Below are 24,534 nucleotides of genomic sequence, written 5' to 3'. Positions count from 1 at the left end.
CCTGTATTGAAATAAAATGCATTGACCGGCGTTGTTGGTAAAAACAGAAGTTTCTCTTCTTCCCTTGTGCGGACAGGTCCTTATGTGGCACTGCTGGAAACTGCTCTGGAGTCAGTGGAGACAGGAGCAAGGGAGAGGCGAGGGGCAGTAAGTGCACTTTGAACACAGGCATGCTGGGGTACACACAAAGGGATGGATGGGTTAAAAGATAAACAGGGATCTCGACAAGAGTTGTTTGATATAAAAAAGTGGTAGAGAAAGAGTGAGAGGAACAAAGAGAGAGGAGGAGGAGAAGGAGGAAAAAGCTGGATAAAACCCAACTAAAGCTGCTGTTGCTGTCTCTTCCATAACTGAGGAAGAGAAAAAAGCTCAAATCAAGAGAAAGACAGAGAGATAGGGATAGTCTGAGTCCTACAGTAGTCGTGTCAGTAGGTCCTTCAACCATCTAACTTCCAAAAAACCATCACAGACTTTACTCCTTCTGAGCTGATCGGAAATAAACTCCAACTGTTAAAAATAAGCCTCCCCGAAATTGTACTGCGGTGGTATTTTTAACAATGCCATGAAAACTTTGCAAACTTGAGGCACATTCCCTTTTCAAGCGGAGAAGTTTTTGGATTCCACTGTCTTGTTCTGAAAGAGACCACGACCGCAGCCGTGACCCGCAGCAGATTTCCATCAAAACCATCCGTTAATCAGGGCTGGAGAGCGTAAGTAACTGCCGGTCCAAATGTGGCCAAAGACTCCAGAGCCCCCCGATGCCTCAGCAGGAACTGTCTGACTGAACTGTCACTGGGTAAATAGGGGTGACATCGCCGAGGTGAAGCAGTCTGATTGGTGCTGTCAGTGGAAGAAGTGGTGAGGTCAAAGGTCACAAACGGTGGTGGCCCGCACAGCTGCCCAACATTCTGTCAGTGATGCAACTTGGCCTGCAGGGAGAGGGAAATGGAGACGGTTTGTTTCGCTTTCATTCATGATCGCTTTGATGTCTGAGAGTTTTGTTTTTTTTTTAGTTTCAGAAAAGATGGTTAGCTGACACTTCACTGCTCTGTACGTGTTGTACTTATTTCTAGATTTTAACATAAACTGCATTGACAGTTTATTAAAATGTGGGTAAAATTAGACCTATATTTGAAGGTTTCTGTAATGATCTGTCAGAATTCAACAGAGGGGTTGTAAAGCATACAGTCACTATAATCTACTACTTGCCTTTATGCCGCATTAGTAAATTAGGCTATTGTTTGTTCTGTCCATCACGAAATGAAAGAAACTAGTGAGCTTTCCTGCACACCTGAGAAGAAAAGTGTGGCAGCATTTCAGACTGAACAGGATGGATGTCAAAAATCATGAATCTTGAATAAAAGTAAAGCTGTTTGGCAACTTTATAAAATGCAACACATTTTAGAGGTCAGTTTTAATATTAGGCTACATGGGTTGCTTTCAAATTCATTTGAATATATTACTTGCCAGTTCATTCAAATGTGTTTCTTTGTTAAATGACAGCTCTAATTCATATGATTTTTTTTATACAGTAGCAGTGATGGATTACTTCATGTTCCAGTGTACTCAATAACAGAACACTACAAATGATTTGCTTTTGTAGTTTCAGCAATATATAGTTCCAAAGACATTTACCCTGAGAAAAGTTTATTCTTGACCTTGGAAATAGTAGTTTAATTAAAAAACATCCACTTAATAGCTTTCCCCAGCACTTTCAAAGACATCTCATTAGTGAATGAAGTGTACTTCATGTGGTAACAGGTGGTCTTATATGTATGATCTTTGCCTCTGTCCAAGGACCACCAGTTATCGCATTGCCAGAGTTTCATACTTGTCATTCAAAGCCCAAGGGGAAGCTAGTAAGAAGACCTTGAGTTAGGACATCATTGTCTGACTGAAATATCAATTGCCAGTACAATAGACGGTACAGCGTAGTTAAAGGAACAGTGTGTATGATTTAGTGGACTGCAACTAACTGAATCTACAGTGACTGTGAGAAAAGCAACAGGCCCTTTCGCTAAAGCTGGTGGTAGGTTTGTCCATTATGGGCTACTGCAGAAATATGATGGGGCAACATGGTGGGCTCCATGGAAGAGGACCCGCTCCCTATGAAGCCCTAATGAAAACACAACAATTCTTATTTTCAGGTGATTATACATTAATTAAATATTCCACATTGGTCCTTTAACAGCATATAAAAATATCTAGTTATACTCTCAGTTAACTATAAGGTTTGTGTGATGATTTAGAATCGAGCACACAAATCACAAGTACTGGAAAATGAAAAGACACAGCCAATATGCAACACCTACCTGTCTCTGAGACTCAGGCGTGGAGGCCAGTATCCCCCCGCTGTCATTCCCTTTCCCGAAGAGGCTCTTCAGCCCGCCTGGCCTGCTCAGCTTGCTGGCCTTGCCTCTGTAAGAGCTGGGGCTCCTCCTCTTCCTCCCCTCTGTTTTTCCTCCATATGCCAGAGGTCCGGAGGGGGGAGCCAGTGGCTGATGGGTGGTGGAAGCCAGCTCTCTGTTGGGTGAGTGGGATATACTGGCGGTGCCAAGATCGCGGCTGGAGAGGAAAAGAAGTGCAATATATAAAAATGCTTCAGTTGAACCTTCACTGTACAACAGGATCTATTTGGACTCGATTAAAATCATCACAGCAGATTTTACAGTGTTGTATATTTTAGAAGAAAGCCAAACACCTGTCATCACAGCGTTTGTACTGCAGGCACTCTCTGTTTACATAATGCTCTACTTTTAATCAATCATCCTCTGATGTGTTTTGCCTACATTCTTTGTCATGTGTTGAGCTGAGCTTCTGCTGAGCCTTTTGTAGCTCTGGATACAATCAAAATGTCAATAAAGATAATTTGACTTATACAAACGTTCTATTTGACGCCATTATCTTGAAAACATTACGCCGATGCTCTTGGAATAGAGTGGCGTCTCATAAGTTATTCTTTCAAGATCTTCTCAAAGATACAATAACGATGAAAGATCCGAGGTCCTCAACCTGAACCCACCTGTTCTGCGAGTTGTGGCTTTGAGAACCATCAGCTCTAGATAACCAGTCCTCGCCACTGCTCCAAAGCCCGGTTCCCCCGCGCCCGCTTCCCCCACGCCCAAGTCCTTTTTTCCTGGCTGGAGTGGCAGCTGTCCCCCCCGCACCTTGTAATGGTGGATGATAGCTGCTGCCGTTCCTTTTGTGATTATCCACAGTTGGAAACAAGGACGAAGACAAAGAAAAGGAGGTGGAGGAAGTGTTTTTCTTCTTCTTAGAGCCCACTACAGAGTCCTCTATCTCTTTGGATGGTCGGCTGGCTTTATGCGTGCCGTTACGAGCTTTCCCTGGTGCGGTAGCCTGGATGAGGGGTTGCTGGGCATCGCGGATGCTGAACACCCCGGCCTTGGGTGCAGACTGAGGAAAGGTGGCGGTGTAGGAGAAGGTGCTGGAGGTGGAGGAGATGACAGGAGAAGTGATGGAGGTGGGAGAGGGAGGGTGGGCTTGTTGTGAAGTGAAGGAGGAGGTACCAGAGGAGGGGAGGGAAAAGAGGCTCTCAGCAGCCAGTGGCACCTTCCTGGAATAAAAACAAGAGCATATTTTTTATTTTTATTTTTACACGTTGATTATTCATTTTTCATGTTCCAATCCCAAGACACAAACACACATACTCACCTCCACATCTGTGCATTGAGGTGTTTCTCCACCATGCTCTGCAGCGCCAGCCTCATCCTGTCCCACCGCCTGTCGAACACATAGTGGCCCCGTCCCATGAGCCTGCTGCTGAATACACAAAACTGGAGGGAGAAAGAAGGGTGAGAGAGACGTAAGAGTGGAGTCGGAAAGGCATCAAAATGAACAAATTCAGAGATCTAAAAAAACTGAATCCAAGCATCTCAAATCTATGCCACTATTACCAAATCAATGCTTCTTTTGAGATTTTAGCAGGAAGCGTATCTATCCACGATGAGCAGAGTGGGCAGTTCATTTGTAATTTCAGTAGAGTAGTGACAGTAAATATATATAATGTATAATTTAATTACACAGGAAATTGAATCATACATCCTTTCTGTGATCACTTTTTCAGTTTTGACACATCTTCTGAACAAAACATCAGCCCTGTGATTTCAGACAGAAGCTGAAACTGTACTGTGAGGTGATCAATTCTGGTTGAAAGGAGTTTGGCAAGATAGATTTTTGATGTGCAGAAAGCACAGCAACAAAGATGTAATCATGGTTGCATCAGCTATTTATATACAAATTAACTGTCCATCTATTTTAATTTTATCATGAGCATTTATTTGCTGTTCTTGAAGAAAAGATTTGGCTTATTTTGAATCTCCACTGCTTGCCTGGCAACCCCAATAGAAATGACAAGGCTTCAGGAAGTCAGTGCTCCTGGCACACAAAATAGTCTGGCACATAATCTCCTAGAAAACAGCAACTTGTCGTTCTTACACTTCAGTTTTACATGGATTAAACAAACAAAATATTATATGTTGGCAAGTGAGCTTTAGAGGTGTTTTTTTACTTAGCCTTTTCCAGTCTTCATTCTAAGCTAAACAAAGCATCTTCTGGCGTTGGCTTCAATTGTAAGGATTAGTATAGATCTTCTCGTGTACTTCTTGGCAAGAAAGCAAATAAGCTCATTCCCCCGACATGTTGAACTATTCTGATTCAGAAATCAAACTTACACACAATCTATTTTCTGCATTAAAAACACTTGAAAAGACATACTTCCAAGACTGAACAACAACAAACAGCTCCAAATGACATATAAAAATGGCCTCAACTGGTCCTCAAAGGTTATGAACTGCTAAAATGCCTGCAAGTGCAACATTAGTCATACTATTTACCCCTAAAGGCTGTGGGTGGTGACTGGAGTAGTGAAAGCCAGGTCTGTCCGTGTCCTCTGCAGTCTCTGCGTCTCCCTCGTCACTGGAAAGCCGACCACCTTCTCCCGCTGCCGTCACCCAGCTGTGGGGAGACGGTTCTGGGTTTGGGGTTGGGGCTGGGGCTGTAGCTGGTGCTGGAGGCAGAGGACTGGAGGTGGAGGTGGAGGTGGTGGAGCCTGGAACCCTGGTGTGGATGTGTTGAATATAGAAGAGAGTGAAATTGCAGAGATTACAGATAGATATGAGAATGTGGAGAGTAAGATAAAACAAAAGGAATGAGAAGGAGAGGAGGAAGGGAGGGAATATATGAAAAGTTAGTAATACGAATAGGGAATATTGAAATATGGAGACACAGAGAGAGGAAAGAGATTGGAAGAGAGAGGAGAGCAAATAGAGATAGTGATAGGAAACAGAAATGTGATGGAGATAAGGGAAAAGAATGGAAGAGGAAACACATGAAAAAGATTGAGACAACGAGGAAAAAGAATATAAAAAGGAAACAGGAAAAAAGTGTGAGAATGACAGAAAACTCATGAACACAAAAGCTTATGTTATATCTGCGCTCACAGTGCAATCAATGTTTGCCACAGTGGCAAAGCCCCAAATAACTCCCTTCTTCAAACAGAGGATCATCTTTCAAATAGAAAGAGGAAATGAGTTTCTCATTCTTTCTCAAGGGCAGGCTTGCCATCCTTTAACTATTGTGTCTACTTGTGTTTGTCACTCCTGGCGCTCTTGTTTACAGCATCCCCTGGTGGGAAAACACATGAACAGACGAGGATTTCCCCATGTGTCTGACTGAGTCCAAAACAGTTGGCCAATGATAAGAGAAGTCTGCAGAATTCATTTTTAAGTGAGAGTTAAGATACATTGCTGGAAAATGAATTATAAGTGCTTACATTATTGTGTGTAAGGAATGCTACATTATCCTAAATAAATAAATACATGTAAATTGTGATTAAATATATATTTTTAAGTGTTTAAAAGTACAGATTCAACTCTATAAAATCTACTTCTATTAAAGAAACTGAATACTTAACACAAAATCAGTTGGGAAAACTATCAACTGTAGTCTAACAAGATCTGACTCATAGGTTTTTAGGTTTTGGTTTGATTTGAAATACTGTGTGTGTGTGTGTGTGTGTGTGTGTGTGTGTGTGTGTGTGTGTGTGTGTGTGTGTGTGTGTGTGTGTGTGTGTGTGTGACTGTCCTACCTGGGTATGTGCGCATTAGCAAGCCGTAGCTTCAGTGAGGACAGGGGTCGACCGTTGGGGCAGTGAGGCTTGCTGGGGGACACGGTCTCCTGTGACGTGATGCTCTGGCTGCAGCCTTCTTTCCCTGCCTGCACTCCGTCCCTGTCTTTCTCCTTCGGTCCCTCTTTCTCCTTAGCCCTCCCCTTGTGTTCAGCCAGGAGGATGTCGAAATGTTTCCTTCTACCGGGGACGGCTCGGCGGTGGGCTAAGGAGTGAGTCTGAAGCAGGAAACACGGAGGGGAGGGGTTGTTTCGGGGGGGGGGGGGTTATTGTTAATTGCAAATCTCATTTTTGTCTTTCTGTTGGATAATAAGCACTGAGTGTTAAGAGATATTAGGTTATTTCCAGAGAGAGTTTGCTAATGAAAGTATTGATCTGTGAGGAGTGTAGCTAAAACTTGCTTCAGCAGGGTTGATAGTTTGCAGCATCAGAGGCTTAAATCATGGCTCTGTGGTTTCAGCAAAGTTTAATCACTGCACCATGCAGCTGCCCGTGTCACACCAGACTAAGGCGGGTAAATATTGTCTGTGCATGGTAAGCTTGTCTACCCTTCCAACTACTTTGGAAGGTAACCAGTTGTCAAACATTTGGTTTTCCAATAGTTCTTTAAAAAATGTGAGTCTGAAGCTGCTGAATTACCGGTTTAAACAGGTTAATATAGCCTGTGGTAAGAGTTTCCTGTACTCATGCAAAGGCTATATTGAGGGTAACGGCCTCTTGAAAGACTTCCTGAAATGCATATCTTACATCATGATCATACACCTATATCCTAACTGAATGATGCATTTCACTGATTTATACAAGAAATTCAGTTTACATGTAATGTTGGAGTGAATGAGGAGTACTGAACAGCCTGTGAAAAGAGTTGAGAAAATAATGCTGATGATGTCACCGTGATGTCACCAGGGTTATCTTGGAGTGCGCTTTGAGGCGACAAATTTATAAACAGATATCCTATTTTACAAACTGGACGTATAGAGTATAGCGGTATTAAATGAGTATTTACCAGGCACAGAGGACCTAATGGAAAACCAGTTGAATTATGGGAATTGTAGGATCCAGTGTTTCTGTGGAGCTTGACCCTCACTAATGACTAAAATCAGGATATCTCAGCATCTGCTACACAGATTCAGACATTCTTTTTCTGCTTTTAAATCTGTCTTTTGTGTGTCCCCAACATTATGCAAGTACAACACTAAATCACTGAAGTTCTCCTGAATCTGAAGCAAAAACAAGGCCAATGCCAGTACTTTGTCTCCCTGGTCCTGATATGAGAATCTGCAGCAGATATTCACACTGAAAGAATGTTCAAATGTGAGCTGCTGTTTACTGCTTGACTCCAACTTACCAAGATGCTGAATGATAATAATCTTTCTTAGAAGTTGAATTACATTTTTTATACACCCAAAGCAAGACTTGAAAGTAAATGCATGTGCGGTCTGTTAAGAGCTTCTAAACTGAGAACACACTTTACAGTACAGTAACACAGTTTATTTAACATAATAACATAAAAGTGCCAGGGGAGTATATTAACTTTTTTCATAAGGGTTTTTTTTTACCCTCATGAAAGATGTTTCAGGGTAATTTTAGAAAATTTTCAGGGCAATTTTTTTTCAAATTAAGGGAAATACCTTAGTTCTATGTTGCATGACAGACCAATATCTAATGATATTTAAAAAAAAGCAAAGGCAGCAGCCAAATTTATAATGCAACCACATTTAAAGGGTAAAACTGGGTTATAATCCTTGTTACAGATTATAATTGTTTGAGTATTTTTACCCATTTAATACATACTTTATTTTCAAGTATGAACAAAAAATTAACAACATCACTGATTGTTTGGCACGTTGTTTGAAGCACTTTATGGTTAAAATAACATCAGCTTTGGTGTCTTTTTCTGCACAGGGCAGACTGGGAGAGGGTCAGCCACTGTCCAGATGTCTAACCTGCTTTCATTTCCAGCTGATTGTAACTCTGCTGGCAGTGTGACAAGTAAGCTTGTGAATTAACAAACAATTCATGTTGGTAATATTACTGTTAGTAGTTGCTGAGGTTGCCTCACAACTTTGCTATGCTTACATGGCGAAAGATTTTGGGGGGGTTGTCTGAGTTGCACTTTGAATACAGAGCAAGATCCACACACACTTTGCAAAAATGTATTAAATATTTGTTTAACTGTTTATTTTATGAGGTCATTTAAAAGGCCCTTTCATCCCAATTCTAAAGGGCATTTTGTCCTGAGCCCCAGTCAATTTCTGACCTTGAGCTGTGCTGCATTCAAAGTAATCACAAATCATCTCTTTGAAAGTATAGAAACAGTTAAATGTGTTGACAACTGTCTCTATATTTGAGTTGATACCTTTTGTCATTCATGTTACTGGATGGCAGATGTTGTAAGAAAGTAACCTTTAATTGATTTAGCAGCTGTTGGAAGCAGACGTCACTCTAAAGCAACCAGAAACCGAGTGCTGATCATTCCTGTAAATTTCATGAATGTTGTTTCTGTATTAGCTCTTCTGCATGTGGACAATGACACACATAAAAAGAATAACAATTATATGAAAATTGATAACATAACATCAGGAACCGGCATTCCAGCCAGAGATTTAAACCTTAAGATGTTTAAAATGGTGTTTCTCATTGAGGCAGTATAAATTAAGGTTACTTTTTTTTTAATCCACTTTTAAAAATATGTATATAAATTTATATAAAACAAACACAATAGCCTGATACATCTTTAATTGCTTAATAACCAGTTAGAAGTGATTAATAAAGCTCACTGGATGTACAGTAAGGGCAGTAAAATGGACTATTACTGTGGAAAGAAGTGGTGGCCTCATCCAACATCTATAATTACCACATCAAGGCAAGTGTAGGTCCTGTACTGCTTCAGCCCTGCTACCCAGCATTAAGTGAGAAATGGGCAGGGCAGACATATCACAGAGGCAGACAATCACAACCGTGGCTGGAGTCCTACAATAGTGATGTTACTATACCTTCAATTATTATTACTCTCATGAACAAACAAAGTTGCTTTCCTGGCTGGACGCTTTTATACAGGAAGCAGGAAGAAGAGTCATGACACAAGCAGGAAACTATTATTGTCTCGCAAGAAACTACACACAGGTTGGCCAATTGTGTCTTCTTCTTCTGCGAGTGTGTAGGTGTGTGTGATGGTGTATTTGTGTGTGTTACCTTGCAGGTGAGAGACCGCGTGCAAGGTCGTTTCGTCTCTGGGTCCTGGACTCCACAGTGCTTGTTAGGATCAAACACTCTCCCTGTAAAACATGGACACACATAAGTTTTGTACTGAAAGACTATCACTTGGTAATGTCTTCCTTCCTTCTTTCAGTATCAAATCACATTTGACAGGAGTGGGAGCCTTAAAATGCCACAAGCACATTAATTTGTCTCTTTTTGAGGCAGGTGTTCACTCACTGACACTTTCTCTCTTCTCTCGCACACTGCTTTGTTCTTTCAGTCATTCAGTTGTGGTCTAACACTACCGCAGTGAAATAGTACTGTTCTGTGTGACATTATTAGTAATGCTTCCAGTTTCAAACGGATAAAATTGTGCAGATCTCTCACGCTGTGACAAATCACTCCCGACAGGAAATACTGGCAACCTGGCAGGAGTCAGGGACTGACAGCCCAGGAAACTCTGTCCTGCTTTAATGAGTCCAACCTGAAGAGAAAATATACTTGCTGATGAAAGATAACCATTCATTTTAAAGACAGTGTCGCTGGGTAGCCAAGGTTAAACAGCCTCTTTGAATGGTAAAAACGTTATACGTGACAAATCGACTCAGGTGTTACAAGTATCAAACCAAAGAATAACATTCTTTAAGACCCTGAAAACGTATTTTCTCAATCAGTTTCCTATTATGAGTAAAAGGATCCGACATTGGATCCAATATTTTCTGCAAAAGTTGGGACAGATTTGGCTATTTCACTAGGGGAGATTTGTGGATTTCTTTTTGTCTGTGTTCTCTTCTTACTAGTTTAAAAGAGTGTGGGGCTCAGTTGGGAGAAGGTAATGTTGATTCAGCAAAATTGAGCAGAATGAGAATCTGATTACAGCTGATTGTTTGGTCACTGTATATCAAATGTGATCACACCACATCCAAGCAATCTAAATGAAGATTTTTTTTTAAATGTTAAACTCTTAATACATTCTAGTTCTTCTCAGCTATTCTATGTTCAGTAACTACTTCATTCAAAGTAGTAATGCAATTAAAACAAGCAGATAACTTTGCTTTTTAGTCTAGTGCTGAAATGATAACCAATTAAAGGGGAAATATACTTTAAAATGATTTAAAGTTATTTTCATAGTTTGGGTTATGATAACATTTTACTTACAGTCAAACACAGCTTCGTGCATTAAAGCAGCACCAAAAGCAGAGGTAACATCATCACAGTCTGCTGTCATAAGCAAGGCAGTTCAAATTTGATCCAGGAACTATGTGTATGAGATTCAAGTTTAGCTAATGACCTTTGACTTTCACTTTAATGTTTCTCTTTCAAAAAAAATGTTAATATGTGCACCAGACCTGGGTTTGAAACATGTGTCATTGTTTTTGTTGCTTGGCATAATGGAGTCATTTTTAAAGCTGAACCTACTGAAATACAATAATACAAAATGCTATCTTGAGTCATAGAGGCCTTTCAAACCAAACTTTGACTCATGACTTTTGTATGCTGACACCAACAGCAATAGCAAACGCACCACTCAGAAACACAGAGAGACCTCTGCTGCTCCGTTGCTCCACACTAAACTAGACAGCCAACAACAACCTTTTATTCAGCAGGTTATCTTAGACAGTGTTATTATCAGAGGGCTGTAATCTAGTGCTGGCCTCGGCTATAATCCCTGTAATCTTTTTAAGGTTTGCAGTGTGAGACGGCTTCGATGGATGCCGACAGACAGATACACGCTGATGCACAACGGTAACAGGCGCACGCTTTGACATAAACAAACTAGTGTGCTCAAACACTAAAGTTCACACCATCGTAAAACAGGAAGTTGGGAGAGGTAGAGACAAGGCGGTGTGAATGCAGACTGAAGGCAGAGGTAGATGACGGAGGGAAGCAAAACAACGCAGAAAAAACAGAAGTGCAAGATGAGTGAATAAATGAGATGATGATGAAGAAAGATAGATAGAGAGAGAGAGAGAGAGAGAAAGCCGGAGAGAAAACCAGAGACAGGAGCGTGGGGAGAGAGAAAAAGAAATTAGGACAGAGGGTGAGTGTTGTGAGAGAGAGAAACAAGGAGGTCGAGGTAGGAGGTGGAGAGTGAGAGGGTGAAGAAATGTAGAGGCGCAGGAGGTGGTGAAAATCTCTTTAAAAGACAAGCAGCTTTTTGGCAACAGGAGCTCTTGAATTAGAGGGTGTCAATCAGAGGCTTATCAGCGCAGCAGGACGCAACACAAACAAAGAAGAAGAAGAGCAAAATGAAAAGTGGAAGGACAGTAAAGATGGACGACAACAGTCAGACACTGAAGCAACCATCACAATTTTTTTTCATCCCAACTATCTTACTTAAAGATTTAGTTAACTTGTGTGCCTCAATGTTTATTTATAAAGAATGGATAAAAAAATAGTTGAGTGTTTGAAAGTTAAGAGTGCGAAAGAAGAGCTGGAGAAAACAACAGAGTGAGTGTGAGAGAAAATGCCATTAAAAACTATAGGGAGGAGTCACTCCCTTTCCAAAACACACAGTCTAACCCCACCGCTGTCCTGTCTGCAGCCAAACATTCAGCCTGGAGGCTCTCCAAAGGATACTGAGATAAGAAATAGTGAGCATGTGAGCTTGTGAGAGTGGGTGCGTGCATTAACATAGGAATTCTTATGTAAAGCCTAAGTGAGTAATTTAAAAGACAGAAATATTTAACTCTTAAAGCAGAAGAGTTTCAGTTGAATAAAAGTTATATTGCCTGTTTCGATCCCAAACCGACTCCAGCTGGATCAGGACAGAAAATGGACATCTCTCTTATGACTTACCAGAGAGTCTTCTGTGCGACCTGGAGGAAGCTTTAGTTCCGTTTTGCTGCTTCTTCTCCAAAGGCGACGACGACGACGACGATGACGATGGCAGAGTTCCAGACCGCTGAGAGGGCGAAGGTGACGGGGAGGGTTTCCGGTCCAGCGGGGAGGGAGAAGGTGTAGACGACGGCCGTCTGTCCAGCGGAGAACGCGCCGGACTGGGCCGCCCATCCAGTGAGGATGGAGACGCGGTGGAGCGCGGTGTGGACGGCCCGCTGGTGCCTCGACCGTTCATTAGCTTTTCGCTGGAACGCTGGGAGCCCGAGGGAGTGAGGGATGGGTGTTTGAGGGGGGAGGTAGAGGGGGAGGAAGAGGAGGAGGAGGAAGAGGTGAGGCGGATGTGTGACGCGGAATCCGCTCGACTGAGGCAGGGCATCTTCTCGAGGCTTACGACTGGAAGTGATACGCTGGAGAGATGAAGGAAGAGAGGATTTGTAGTATTAAAACACTCTGACACCTAAAATGCTGTGGTGCTTTTAATCATCATTTAAACAGGAAAAAAAAAAAAGTGTCCCCACCATGTCTTGTTCCGCGCCCCCTTTGGTGGATAGACAGCAAGTGGTGCCTTGCTGAACCGGGAGTGGGGGTAGTCTTTAGGGACCCTGAAGGCTAGTGTGTCCCCAGGACTGGAAGCCACAGCAGGGGCCACTGCGGGTGTCTTGGGCTTCATGGGCACCAGGGGGCTCCTAGAGGGGACGGGAGAGCCGTGGCGCTTCTCTGAAATACAGATAGAAACAGAGTGTCATATCTGAATACAATACTTATATGTAAACTTTAGACAGCTGCAAAGGACACACCCAGAAAAAACACACACACTCATTTAATCAAGACACACCCCAACTGTCATGATCATGCATTGCTAGTGGGTAACGCTTTGGATCTGGGTACTTTTTTGGAACTCATTTGCATCCGATTAGCACCTCGTTCTGAGTGTAATGCAGTTTGGTATTTACAACTACTTGTTTTTTTACCTCTACTTAGGTGCCAGATGGAGGTGTTGTAGCGCAAGAGAGAGCAAATCTGTGCCAGAACGTTTTCACAAAAAACTAAGTAAGTATTTACAAACCAATTAAGGGTACTTTTCTCTAATTAGCAACCTCCCCAACACTATCAGAGATGTCCTTCTCCAATAAACTCCACCAATCTGTCCAAGGAGGGTTGAATTGAGGGCGACTGGACTTGGTTGAAGATAACTGAAGACATTTCGCCTCTCACCCAAGTCCTCACCCTACCCTCCTCGGATAACCATGACCTGGATGGCCCGAGAATCTCCACCGATCTGCTACTATGCGAAATTTAAACTAGAGCCAACAATTATAAATACCCTTTGACCCAGATCTGATCAGAGCACGCAAGTGAACGGATGCTGAGACACAGAAGAAGTGAAACGTACACAAGCGAGTCAATTACGAGGCTGTGGGGAGAAAAGAGGAGAGGAGAGGAGCTCACACTTACGGTTCTTGCTATGCATGTCTTTGTGGGAGCAAAGTGGGGAGGGAATGTGGGCGGGTGGGGGTTGTGGTCCAGGACTGTCTGTCTCTCTCTCTGTCTGTCTCACAGGGAAACTACACCCCGGCTACCTGAATGAAAACAGAGGGTTGAACACGTCATAAACACAGAGAAACGAGGGTGGGGGAAAAACACTTGTGCAAAAGTGCACACAAATCATGCTTAACACTTTATTTATAATTACGATCATGGTTGAAAACCAACAATGTGGCTCTTTTCTTTTTATCTAACAGCCGCAAGATCTATCTAGATTTAACTGATAGATAAAATGGTGAGAAGGAGCTGTTAATTTTGGTACGTGGGAAGCTGAATTTCCTGCCTGCTGATAACAGACAAATACTGTACAGCAAGATGCAAAGAAACGGTAAAAGTTCACGTAGAATATATAAGACTGTTTAATTAAAAAGTCATTAAAAACTTTTCAATTTCTATTCAGATCTACAACCTGATGCAGCTACATATGAGCAGATAATTGAATCTTAGTCATTATTATTCACCTTGAAAACATATATACAAATATTGTCGTACATGACTATATATGTGCATGAAAGCTCATTCATTGACAGACAAACTTTGCATTATATAAATGCACATTTGTGGAAATACACACACTTATACACACACTACATATATATTATGCCTAGGATCTCAAAATGTTAAAGTACTAAAAAACACCTGTAGTATAATTTTAATAAGGGTATCCCAAGTGTCATGTAATTTAACAGACTACTGACCAAGTAGCACTGATGTCCTTAGCCAATAAGCAGCATAAGGGTGTGTGTGTGTGTATGTGTGTGATGTTGTACAACCTGTTAATGAGTGTAGTAGTAGGCTACTAGTGTTGGAACAACTGAGCTGAGCAGACAGACTGACCGGCACGGCGTGTTTGCACTGAGCGCATGAGTTCACATGAAAGTGTGCTGCAGGTGACTGGAGGAGAGTTTGTGTACAATGTGTGTATGGCAGAGATTAGCTGATGCATGCATGTCTAACAGGTGTGTGTGTGTGTGTGTGTGTGTGTGTGTGTGTGTGTGTGTGTGTTACCACATTGAGAACTTATATACTGTGAGTGGATGGGTGTTTTTTGTATCTGTGTGACTGTCTGTGTGTGCAATACATCTATCGAAGAATACTAAGAGAAGGGCATAATTTGCATATGTGAGCATATACAGTATGTGTGTGTGTGGTGCGTGTGTGTGTGTGTGTGAGTGTGTGTGTGTGGTGCGTGTGTGGTGTGTGTGTGTGTGTGTGTGTGTGAGTGTGTGTGTATGTGTGTGTGTGTGTGTGTGTGTGTGTGGTGCGAGTGTGTACGTGTGTGTGTGTGTGTGTGTGTGGAGCAGGTGTGTAAATAGGCCACTGGAAGTGGAGAAGTAGGGAGGCAGCTGTATTCAGAGTATCAGGATCAAAGTCCAAAACCACATTTGCAGGTATGCAGCTACAATGGTCACAATTTCACACATTAAATCACACATTATTTTACAGTTTCACACATCAGACACACCCCTTTTTCCATCAACTCAACTCTACAGCTCAGTGAAGCAGCACAGTTGAAAAAATGCCTGTGTCTACTTTCCTGTATGTGTTTGAATTCAGCATTTTATTATTTTACCAGGGAGGAATATGGTAATTAATTAATCTAAAGGAATATGATATCAGATGTGCTCTTGTGGTTAAAGGACTGAGCCAAACACATCATGTGCTTGTACTCTGGGTCCAAAGTCAACCTCTCTTGCATGATTTGATTTCTTTGTTTTATTTTGATTTGTTTCTTGTTTATCCAGCACAAAAGCAGTTCAATAAAAGATATTCCCAGATCAAAGACCACTATGAGGAAGACTGTGTTCCTGCATAATGACAACATATAAAAGTTCAGGTATTGATCAGGTAAGAACATTTTTTTCAGAACGACTTTCTATGGAAGAGTGTTATATTTTCCCTCAAACAGACACTGATAAGTTGTGTTGTTGAACAGACCTCATTCAGTGAGTAAAGAGCCAGTTGGGAGCTCACCATACTGATTTACAACACATGGACGGCTGCCCAGGCAAGGTCACTAAGCCACTCAACCACAAGGGCACCCTTGCTACTACGCTCTCCTGACTGCTTGTCGTTATGGCAATGCTGACAGCCCAGCTGGCTGCTGATTGGCTGCTGGCTCATCCTGTGTGTGGACTATTCGCATGAGGAGGAAGCAGTGTCTCTCTGAGCTCAGCTGGGTTTGTTTACATTGTGAGAGGGGCAGGGGAGAGAGGAAGAGAGAGAAACAGATATGAGGAAATTATGAGAAACGTGTATGAAAACTGAGACAACTGTGTAACAAGTGGTACTGGGAAAACAATAGTACAAGCATCGGAGCATTTTAGTGGTACTATTAAAAATACTTATATACAAAGAAAGCACGTTTGTCTTGAGGCCTTACAGGTAAACAATATTTTTGAGACTATGTAATATCTGTTCTGGGTTTGGTATTACTGCTATTAAGTGCATAGGCTTCAAGATTTTACAAGTAATGATACATGTGCAATCAATAAGGCAGGAGGATTTAAGAATTTGAACAGTGAAAATGGCTGGGAATTTTGGCAGAGTTTTACAGTGTTATTATCATATGTCTATATAAAAAAAAAACCCAACAACAAACACAGGTCCTAGCTTCTCAATTGTGAGTATTTGCTGGTTTTCATAGTCTTCCCTGTTTGCAAAATAAATAAAGTTCATATTCAGACTGCATCAATTTGACTTCTTGAAAAATATGAAAAACATTTTGCACAATTTTCTCAAATTTTGGACGAAGTCGAGAAAATAATCAACTCAGTCAATAAATTGGTAATGAAAACTATCTTTACTTGCAGACTCCATGGATAAATGGGAGCTTGGTTTCGTGAATTTTTGTGTTAAATTCTTATAAATCTTTAGTCAAACAATTTGATACATCTGAAAAAAGAGCTGAGTTATCATAGTAGGCATGAGCAGAGTCTCTATGGGATCTTGTTTGGATCCATTTAAACACTATAAAGTCCTGCTTTGTTATTATCATCCCCTTTATGTATGCTACATGTCATGATCAACCTTTGATTGTGATATAAGGTAAAACAATACTTTGGTGCAATGCTAGTTACTTTGCTATTCTACAACTAATACAAACTACTAAAAACTAGCTCTGATGTGCAGTAGAAGCTGGCATTTTAATTGGCCCCTTGCCTCAGCTAATGGTTGAGACACAGCCAAGCCACAATAACAATAACACAACAGCAGAACGAGCAACACCACCAGCAAACCAAACTGAGCAGAACTTCTGCGGTTAAAGGCAGAACTTTCCAACAACAGCTAAACATCACGTGAAATGAACAACACACGTACTTACACAACAAAACTCAGACACGGAGGCACCGAGCGGCTTCAAACGCTCATAAGTTGCTGTAGGGAGCGAGATGAAACTGAAAGGAAGCTCGGGGTGTCAGTTCGATCTGCCTCGCAGCTCAATTAATCCGCCGTTACACAGAAAACGCCGGAGGTCGAGTAGAAAGAGAGAGAGAGAGAGAGAGAGAGAGAGAGAGAGAGAGAGAGAGAGGCAGGCAGACGCTGCCACCAACAAGCAAAACCACGACCCTTTCATCATCCACTCGTCTCGCTCGCACACAGCAGGCCACCAGCTGAGAGGGGTTAGCAGAGACAGACTGAGTGCAGAGAGAGAGAGAGAGGAAATCGGAGCAAATGAAAGAATTGGAAGCAAATGATGAAATATCTGAACGTGGTACAGAGAGATGATTTATCCTTACACACAACTCCAAAAGCATTTGAACGTATCGCTTTACTACAATTTGTCACAAGAAGCGTACATCTTCATTGGTAAACTGTTACCATGACATCCTCGTCTGTCCATAATAAGCTTTGAGGTTCACTCCCAGGCAATAAAAAGTATTTCCTTGCACATTTCCTCCTTACAGGCTCACTGGATGGAGCATGATACCAACATTGCCAGGGTGAAGGATTTATTTGACATCCCACTGGGCCAACTTATGCTAACAGTATACACGCTTCCCCTTACTCACATTTAAATAAACAAGTCCACTAAATGGGACAAGTCTGAAACATTTTTTTCAACAGCACATATTAAACATCTACTCATAGCTTCAAGTTAGGATCACCCTCTTCTTCACACACAGCCACAGTGAGCAGCAAATTGGGCACATATAACTAGAAGCTACTGACCCCCTGAGGCAAGATAACCCCCCTCCCTCATTCCTCCTCCTCTGTATGTGTATCTGTGCGAGCTTGTGCATGCATGCATTTCTGTGTGTGTGCGAGGCCTCACTGCAGATTCGATGCACAGGTCAACCATGAAAGCAGATTTGTGATGGATACACACACACTTACACCCAACTGCCATTGCAATGAATAAAAACGCTATAAAAAAAGGGTCATAGCATCTAATGTAAAAATCCCCAGTGGGGAAAAGTGGCACTATACTTGCGAGGATACTTCAGTGATATGACGGAAATGTGCAACAATGGGAGGAAATGCATAAATCATCATAAGAATATCTTGGCAGGGCTGGTTACTAGAGGCAATCCACTCAGCGGAGGTCAGGAGGAGCTTCAATCATGTCATGACACAGAATGGTAGTGAATTTAATGCTTCAACTTTAAGAATGAATCAACTATAGTAGAAGGACATTATGGCTACTTGGTCACTGCACTAAAACGTTTATGAACATACAAATATATGACGAAACACAACTTTCCTAAAAGTAAACATGGAACACTTTATAATGATCATACTGCAGCTTGAGGATTGTTTTGTTTGCACAGGGAGCTCCCATTACTACTGGCTATATTTGTGTGTACGCGCATGTTTGAGACCTGTTGTTACCCTGACTATGTGCGTGTCAGTTAGCAGAAATACTGCCAACAGGAGAGGAGGGGGTAGGGGGGGTAGGGGGGTGCGGGGGGTTAGGGTTAGGCAAAACAACAGCGGCTGCCAGGAGCCTGTGAGTGTGTGTGTGTCTCACAATACCACTGACCTCTTTCTGCTGAGAAACAGAAAGTGAGAATGTGTGTGCATGCAAACTCTGCTGGCCTCCTTCTCACAGGGAGAAATAGAGTGTGTGTGTGTGTGTGTTTGTGTGTGTGTGTTTTCATTAAAGCATGACCATGTGCCCCCCTCCGCACACCCCCCCCCAAGCTGGTGCACGTGCCGCCAACAGAAGGAAGCAGCAGCAACAGCTCGCGGGCAGATGCGAGCGCGCTCAGTGGAGCCACAATCAAGCACAAACAAGAGGTAGACGGACAGGGTGGAGGGCCAATGAGAGCCAGGATAACAGTGCAACCATTTAAACAACAAACAGTCTTAAAGATGAAAGCCCCCAACATATTTTCCTCCACCTCCTTCCTTTCTCAAAGTTCAATTTTAACACTTTGGCTGATATGTAATATAAAGGATCACCACTGATGAGTGCCTGAGCAACATATCAACTAGGTCAATAAAGTTTGTAGCTGAAGATTACAATCTCCATGACAACAACTATCACAATGTATAAAAAAACAGCATATAAGTAAGGTGTATAAAGCATATACAGCTGAGCAGTGTGTGAGTATCATATGTATATGTGTCCATTAAAGCATGTTTGAAGACTTGTCTACAATATATTTTTCAAAACAATTCAACATACAAAAATCTGCAGCATCAGCTTGTAAAATATTCTTTTTGTTCTCTTTTAGCTCAGGAGCACAAGAGCCCCAATTTTCAAAGCTGTGTTGCATTATCCCGAGAGAAGCGATGGCTATTTTCATAATTGGCTTTGTTCATATACTTTTGTCTCGGATAAAGAGGCTTTTGCACAATGCCACATCTGGTTGAATATTCTAAATTATTTAGAGTTTTCCCGCTATTATCAACGGAGTATTTGAGGCAGAAATGTGTAGTGTTGATTACACTGCAGAGAGGTTATGTTTAAAAGTGTCCCGCAGAAATAAATAGTAATCTTTTGTTTTGATATGAATAGATATAAGTGTGTGTGTATGTGTGCGTGTGAGAGAGACATCACTGCATGACGACTGGTGACTCTCCGAGGTCCGTGTGTGTCTACATGTATTTCACTGAAGTGTATGATTGAACCCTTGTTGTTGTGTTTGACTCCCCGTGTCTGTCTCTTACCATAGTGTGTGAGGAAGCCCTGAGGAGTGACCACCTGATTGCAGACATGGCAGACAACAAGAGAAAATTCCTCCAGCACTGGAAACTGGCTGTGGACGAGCATCTCTGAAACAGAAGAGTAAAGAACACAATTTATCTCTAGAAGAAGCAAGCACAATCATCATCAGAGTGGAATAATGCAAGTCATTGAGTGACATGTTGATCAGTTTAGCTGTGAACATCAGATCATTTCACTCCATGCTAACACAATTATTTGAACAGCAAACATTATGCAAAGTAAAATGACTTTCCTGATAATATGAAATGAGGGGGTTTCATTAGATGCAACTTTTATTCACCAAGCAAACTACTAATTATTTGATTAATTACTTAATTGTTTAAATGTAGAAAATAGTGAAAGAATGCCTACAATTTCTTAATGTCTTGAAATGTCCTGTTTGCCACACTAACAGTCTACATTATTTAATGTTAACTCCTACACACAGCTGACAGCTGTAGTGACACGGTGCTCAATATAATGACATAGGTTTTGATACTGACTTACAAAAACATATCACTTGTCACACTGTTGTCATTATCATCACAAGCTTGGAGCACAATCTACCACAGACACATGGCTGATTACTGTATGTATGTACTAATCATTCAGTCACAGAGAGAGACAACTGAAAACGACCATCTATTAAAACAAACACAAGCTAGCATAATGCCTTTTTGCAAACATTGTGCCTTGAGTTAATAGGCATGCATGCAACTAAGCAACCCTAGCCACTCAACTAATATTCATAATTAATACAAATATTGAGAAAAACAAACATGTTCAATGGAAAAAGCTATTATCTCTTGTGGCTAAGCTATGAGAAGCTAATCTCCCTGTACCCAAACAAGTTCCACTGACAGAAATCACAACCCTTATTAGCATGGGGTTTAACCAGACTCACTCAAAGAGGTGGGATGTGTGTGTGTGTGTGTGTGTAACTGTGTGAAGCTCCCAAAGGGAAAAACAAATATCTGAGAGAATGTGTGGGTTGTCTGTGTATGGCTGCATGTCATCATGACCTTGCATTGTTAGCGAGTTGTTTTTGTCATCCATAAGCGACTGACGGTAAAGCTTAATGCCCATCAGAGTGTGTGTATGCAGGAAAAGGATATAGAAGGTCACTCAAAGTACACATTATTGTACACATCAGTATACAGTATGCGTGCGATGCTGAACCTGACACTCAAGAATGTGTGTTGATACCATTACTCATACATGAACTCTTCCACAAACACAGGCACACACTGAGGTTGTCAAGATCACTAGGTATTTCACTGAATTATGTAAAAAGGGACATTTGATGCAGATTTCCAGGTATGTGCTCTATTGGATCTTTGAATGATTTACAGTTAAAAAAAGTCCTTATTTTATATAAATATATATATACACACACACTTATATATTCCTGTGATACTGTATACCGGTATATATATATTGGCTCTGCATGCGGCCAGCCAAAAACAGGTTATAGCACCTGTTTCTTTAAACCCCCCCCCCCCACTTATGAGCCCACTCTGTCCTGATTGATTAGCTGTGTCTCAGCCCAGTCCCGAGACACCCCAGGACGCTACGTAAACAAACATACATCTCTATACAACTATATATGCTCGAAACGGAATCCAATCTAAAATATGCAAGTGGACAACACAAACCGGTGGAGCTTCCGTAGCAACAACCTTAAGAACAAATGCTATCAAAGACATCCGATGTCATCATGAGGAGGAAGTAGATGTAAAGTTGCAAAAGAAGCATCAGAGCAGGCCGATCCCTGGGTTTTGACTTTATTGAAGCATTTTTACATATGCTCACCTTGAGTTTTGAGACCATGTTTAATATAGACATGCAACATCATCCAACAGTATATTAATAACAGGAAATCATATAAAGCATTAAATGTTCCTTTTAGTACTTTAAATATGCAACAGTAAGTCAATATAGTATTAACCAAAGCAGTAGCATAAAACTGGTATTTATAATATAACTGGAATTTGTAAGGAAAAGGACATCATGTCAGAACTGCATAGGCAGGTCAACTGAAGCAGTAAGCAGTAAGATGTTTTTCCAAAAATCCATCTTGTCATTACACATGAGATACTTTCTCAGCTACTTTCCATGGCCAGATTTCCCAGGCAAGGTTCTGGAATCAAACTGTAACTCTCTGACTTTCAATGCAAAAATGGAGAAGAACAGAAAAGGTGTGCCCGGGTGTGAATAACAACTTTTGAATATTGACATTGTAGTTAACAGAATGTATAACTGTGAAACGTGCAATGAGAGCAATTAAAAGGGATTGGGAGCCCTGCTGGAAGGTTAGCCAAAAATTTGATCACCACAGTTTGTGTAATTCCCGTGATTGTTTTCAGAGGAATATGAGTATATCTCCTTGTTAATAACTCAATCCAAATTTATGATGGGAAAAGAGTTGTTTTCTTTTGGCAACTGGCAAATTCCAAGGGTAACAGAAATGGACTTTAGTAGGAGAGTACTAAAAAAAAGAAGAAAGAATGCAATTTCCTCTGCATCTGCCAAGGCAAATGCAAACTAAGTGCGTAACCTATTTCTGCAGCCTGAATTGTGTGCGTGTGTCTCAAGCCAACTATCGCAGCCTGCCAAATGACTGACAGGCCAGAAAATGAACTATACAAACAATCATTCACTAGTGAATAAGCATGTTTAGAGCTACTAAAACAATCTATCATTGGACTCTGATTACATTTGGAGTTAGCAAATCAACTTCCCATTGGGGGATTAATGTTTTGAAAGTAACTTAGAAGAACTTAAACGTTTGGAAGCACTGACAATGTAAGCTTGAGGAAAAAGTGAACACTAAGTTGCTCTCAGCTCTGCTCTAGAAAAGTGAGGTTTGAGTGACCAACACCAAAGAAAGGCTGCCGCTGCTGTCATTCCAGATCTACCAGCCATGAATCAAGTTACGAGGTGACAAACCCCCTCCACAAGCCACTATACAAATAATGACAGTAAACTTAACAATGTCACAAAGTACCTCACAAAAAGGAAATAAAACCAGACAAGGCAGATAAAAAGAAAGTCAAGGCAATAAAATGAATATGATCAAATCAATAAAAACAGATCAAACATTTCAAAAAGTTTTAACAATGAGAAAAGAGGATATTTAACAGAAGCTAGCAATTTAGTGTGTCTGAGTTCAGCAGGCAGAAAGCTCCCTTAGTCACAAACTGTGACCTGAGAGTAAACAGGGCTCTATCTTAATGTCCAGGAAAGCACATATCACGAAGAGCCCGACTGATATATCGACCAGCCCATATTAACGGCCGATATTGACCTATCACAGATATATCGGTATCAGTGAATATTGTCTACAATATATATTTTTTCAATTTATTCATAGCTGAACTTTACTGTTTCTGTGCACTTATTTTATACAATAAAGTTTAATGTTTAACTGTAAAATATAAGCTTTGTCACAAGTGTTTGATAATCACATTTGAGGAATCATTGCAAAAAAAAGTGTTTATGTTCTGTACATATAATATTTTATATATATATATATAATATATCCATAGGACCCTATGATTTCTGTAATCACAAAATCGCGGACGGAATCGCGGGATCGTCGATTAAAACAGAATTTATTTTTAAAGCGGAATATCATGGAATTTGACATAATTTGACTGAAATGCTGTTTTCGTATGGAAGAGGAATGGAGGCACGGAGGGAAGCAAATTTGGGTGGCACAACAAGCCCCCTCCACACACTGAGCCCATCCCCCTTCAAAACTCGACACTATTACTGTACGGTACGGTGTTGAGGAAATGTGTTGTTTGTCATCTCAATAAATTTAAGTTAATTTTTATTTAATTTGTGTACATTTTAGTCATTTACATTAAAAACACACTGTTTTTGTTAGTGAAACAAGAGCAAAAGGTAAAAAAACAGGATTCCCAAAAATTAAAACGGAAAAAACGGAATTCACAAAAATTAAAAAAGGAAAAAAACTGAATTTGGGAAAAAATAAAACTGAATTTGGGAAAAAATAAAACAGATTTTATAGGTTCCTATATCCATATCAGAATTTTTTTTACTCCTTAATATCAGTATCGGCCCCAAAAATCCAGTATCGGTTGGGCTCTAACTTCAGGTCAATCAATCACAGATGTACAGTATGTAGATGTGAAGTTGTTTAAAGCAAGTTAGCATTAAGATTTTAAAATCAATGCACCTAAAAGTAAGCCAGCGTAGGTAGGCAAGCACAGGGCTAATGTGATCATGCCTTTCTTATCCTGATAATAAGTCTCGCACTGCCTGACACCCAAGTAAAGTGTGTTGGCAGCATGTATATAGCAAACAGAAGAGGGCCAAGAACAGAACCGTGAGGTACACCATAACTGAACTGAACCATCAAAGCAGAATTACCCAGAGAAAGAGAAAAAGCTGTATTTGAGAGGGGAAGGAGTGTAATAAGCTGAGAGAAAGATTCAAAGCGATATAAGACGATAATATGAACTTAAATATGTCAAATGTGGCACTTAAATCTAAAAGACCTAAAATCGAGCAGTCACTTCTGTCTGCACTGAGCAGTGGGTGATTATTAACTTTAACAAAAGCTGTCTCTGTTCTATGAAGTGCTTTAAAATCAGATTGGAAACAGAGATTACTTTCT

General features: G+C 41.0%; 1 protein-coding gene across 2 annotated transcripts in view; it reads right to left on the bottom strand.

Moving 5' to 3' along the window:
* Window positions 1–24,534, bottom strand: part of atxn7l1 (ataxin 7-like 1) — a 30,389-nt gene continuing 5,855 nt past the window's right edge. The window contains exons 1-11 of one of the 2 annotated variants that reach the window (XM_053314138.1): window positions 19,853–19,948; window positions 13,646–13,770; window positions 12,709–12,907; window positions 12,149–12,597; window positions 9,344–9,426; window positions 6,110–6,366; window positions 4,857–5,079; window positions 3,676–3,797; window positions 3,023–3,577; window positions 2,313–2,565; window positions 1–929 (exon numbers count right to left, since the gene is read on the bottom strand). In XM_053314138.1, coding sequence (XP_053170113.1) covers window positions 912–929; window positions 2,313–2,565; window positions 3,023–3,577; window positions 3,676–3,797; window positions 4,857–5,079; window positions 6,110–6,366; window positions 9,344–9,426; window positions 12,149–12,597; window positions 12,709–12,907; window positions 13,646–13,661 — 2,175 coding nt within the window. In that variant the 5' untranslated portion in view covers window positions 13,662–13,770; window positions 19,853–19,948 and the 3' untranslated portion in view covers window positions 1–911. Of the gene's footprint in view, window positions 930–2,312; window positions 2,566–3,022; window positions 3,578–3,675; window positions 3,798–4,856; window positions 5,080–6,109; window positions 6,367–9,343; window positions 9,427–12,148; window positions 12,598–12,708; window positions 12,908–13,645; window positions 13,771–19,852; window positions 19,958–24,534 lie in introns of those variants that run through there. The other variant, XM_053314139.1, reaches the window with a different exon arrangement.

The sequence above is a fragment of the Scomber japonicus genome, chromosome 23, assembly GCF_027409825.1.
Source record: "Scomber japonicus isolate fScoJap1 chromosome 23, fScoJap1.pri, whole genome shotgun sequence".
NCBI classification, from domain to species: Eukaryota; Metazoa; Chordata; class Actinopteri; order Scombriformes; family Scombridae; genus Scomber; species Scomber japonicus.
This window is presented reverse-complemented; position numbering and strand designations above follow the sequence as displayed.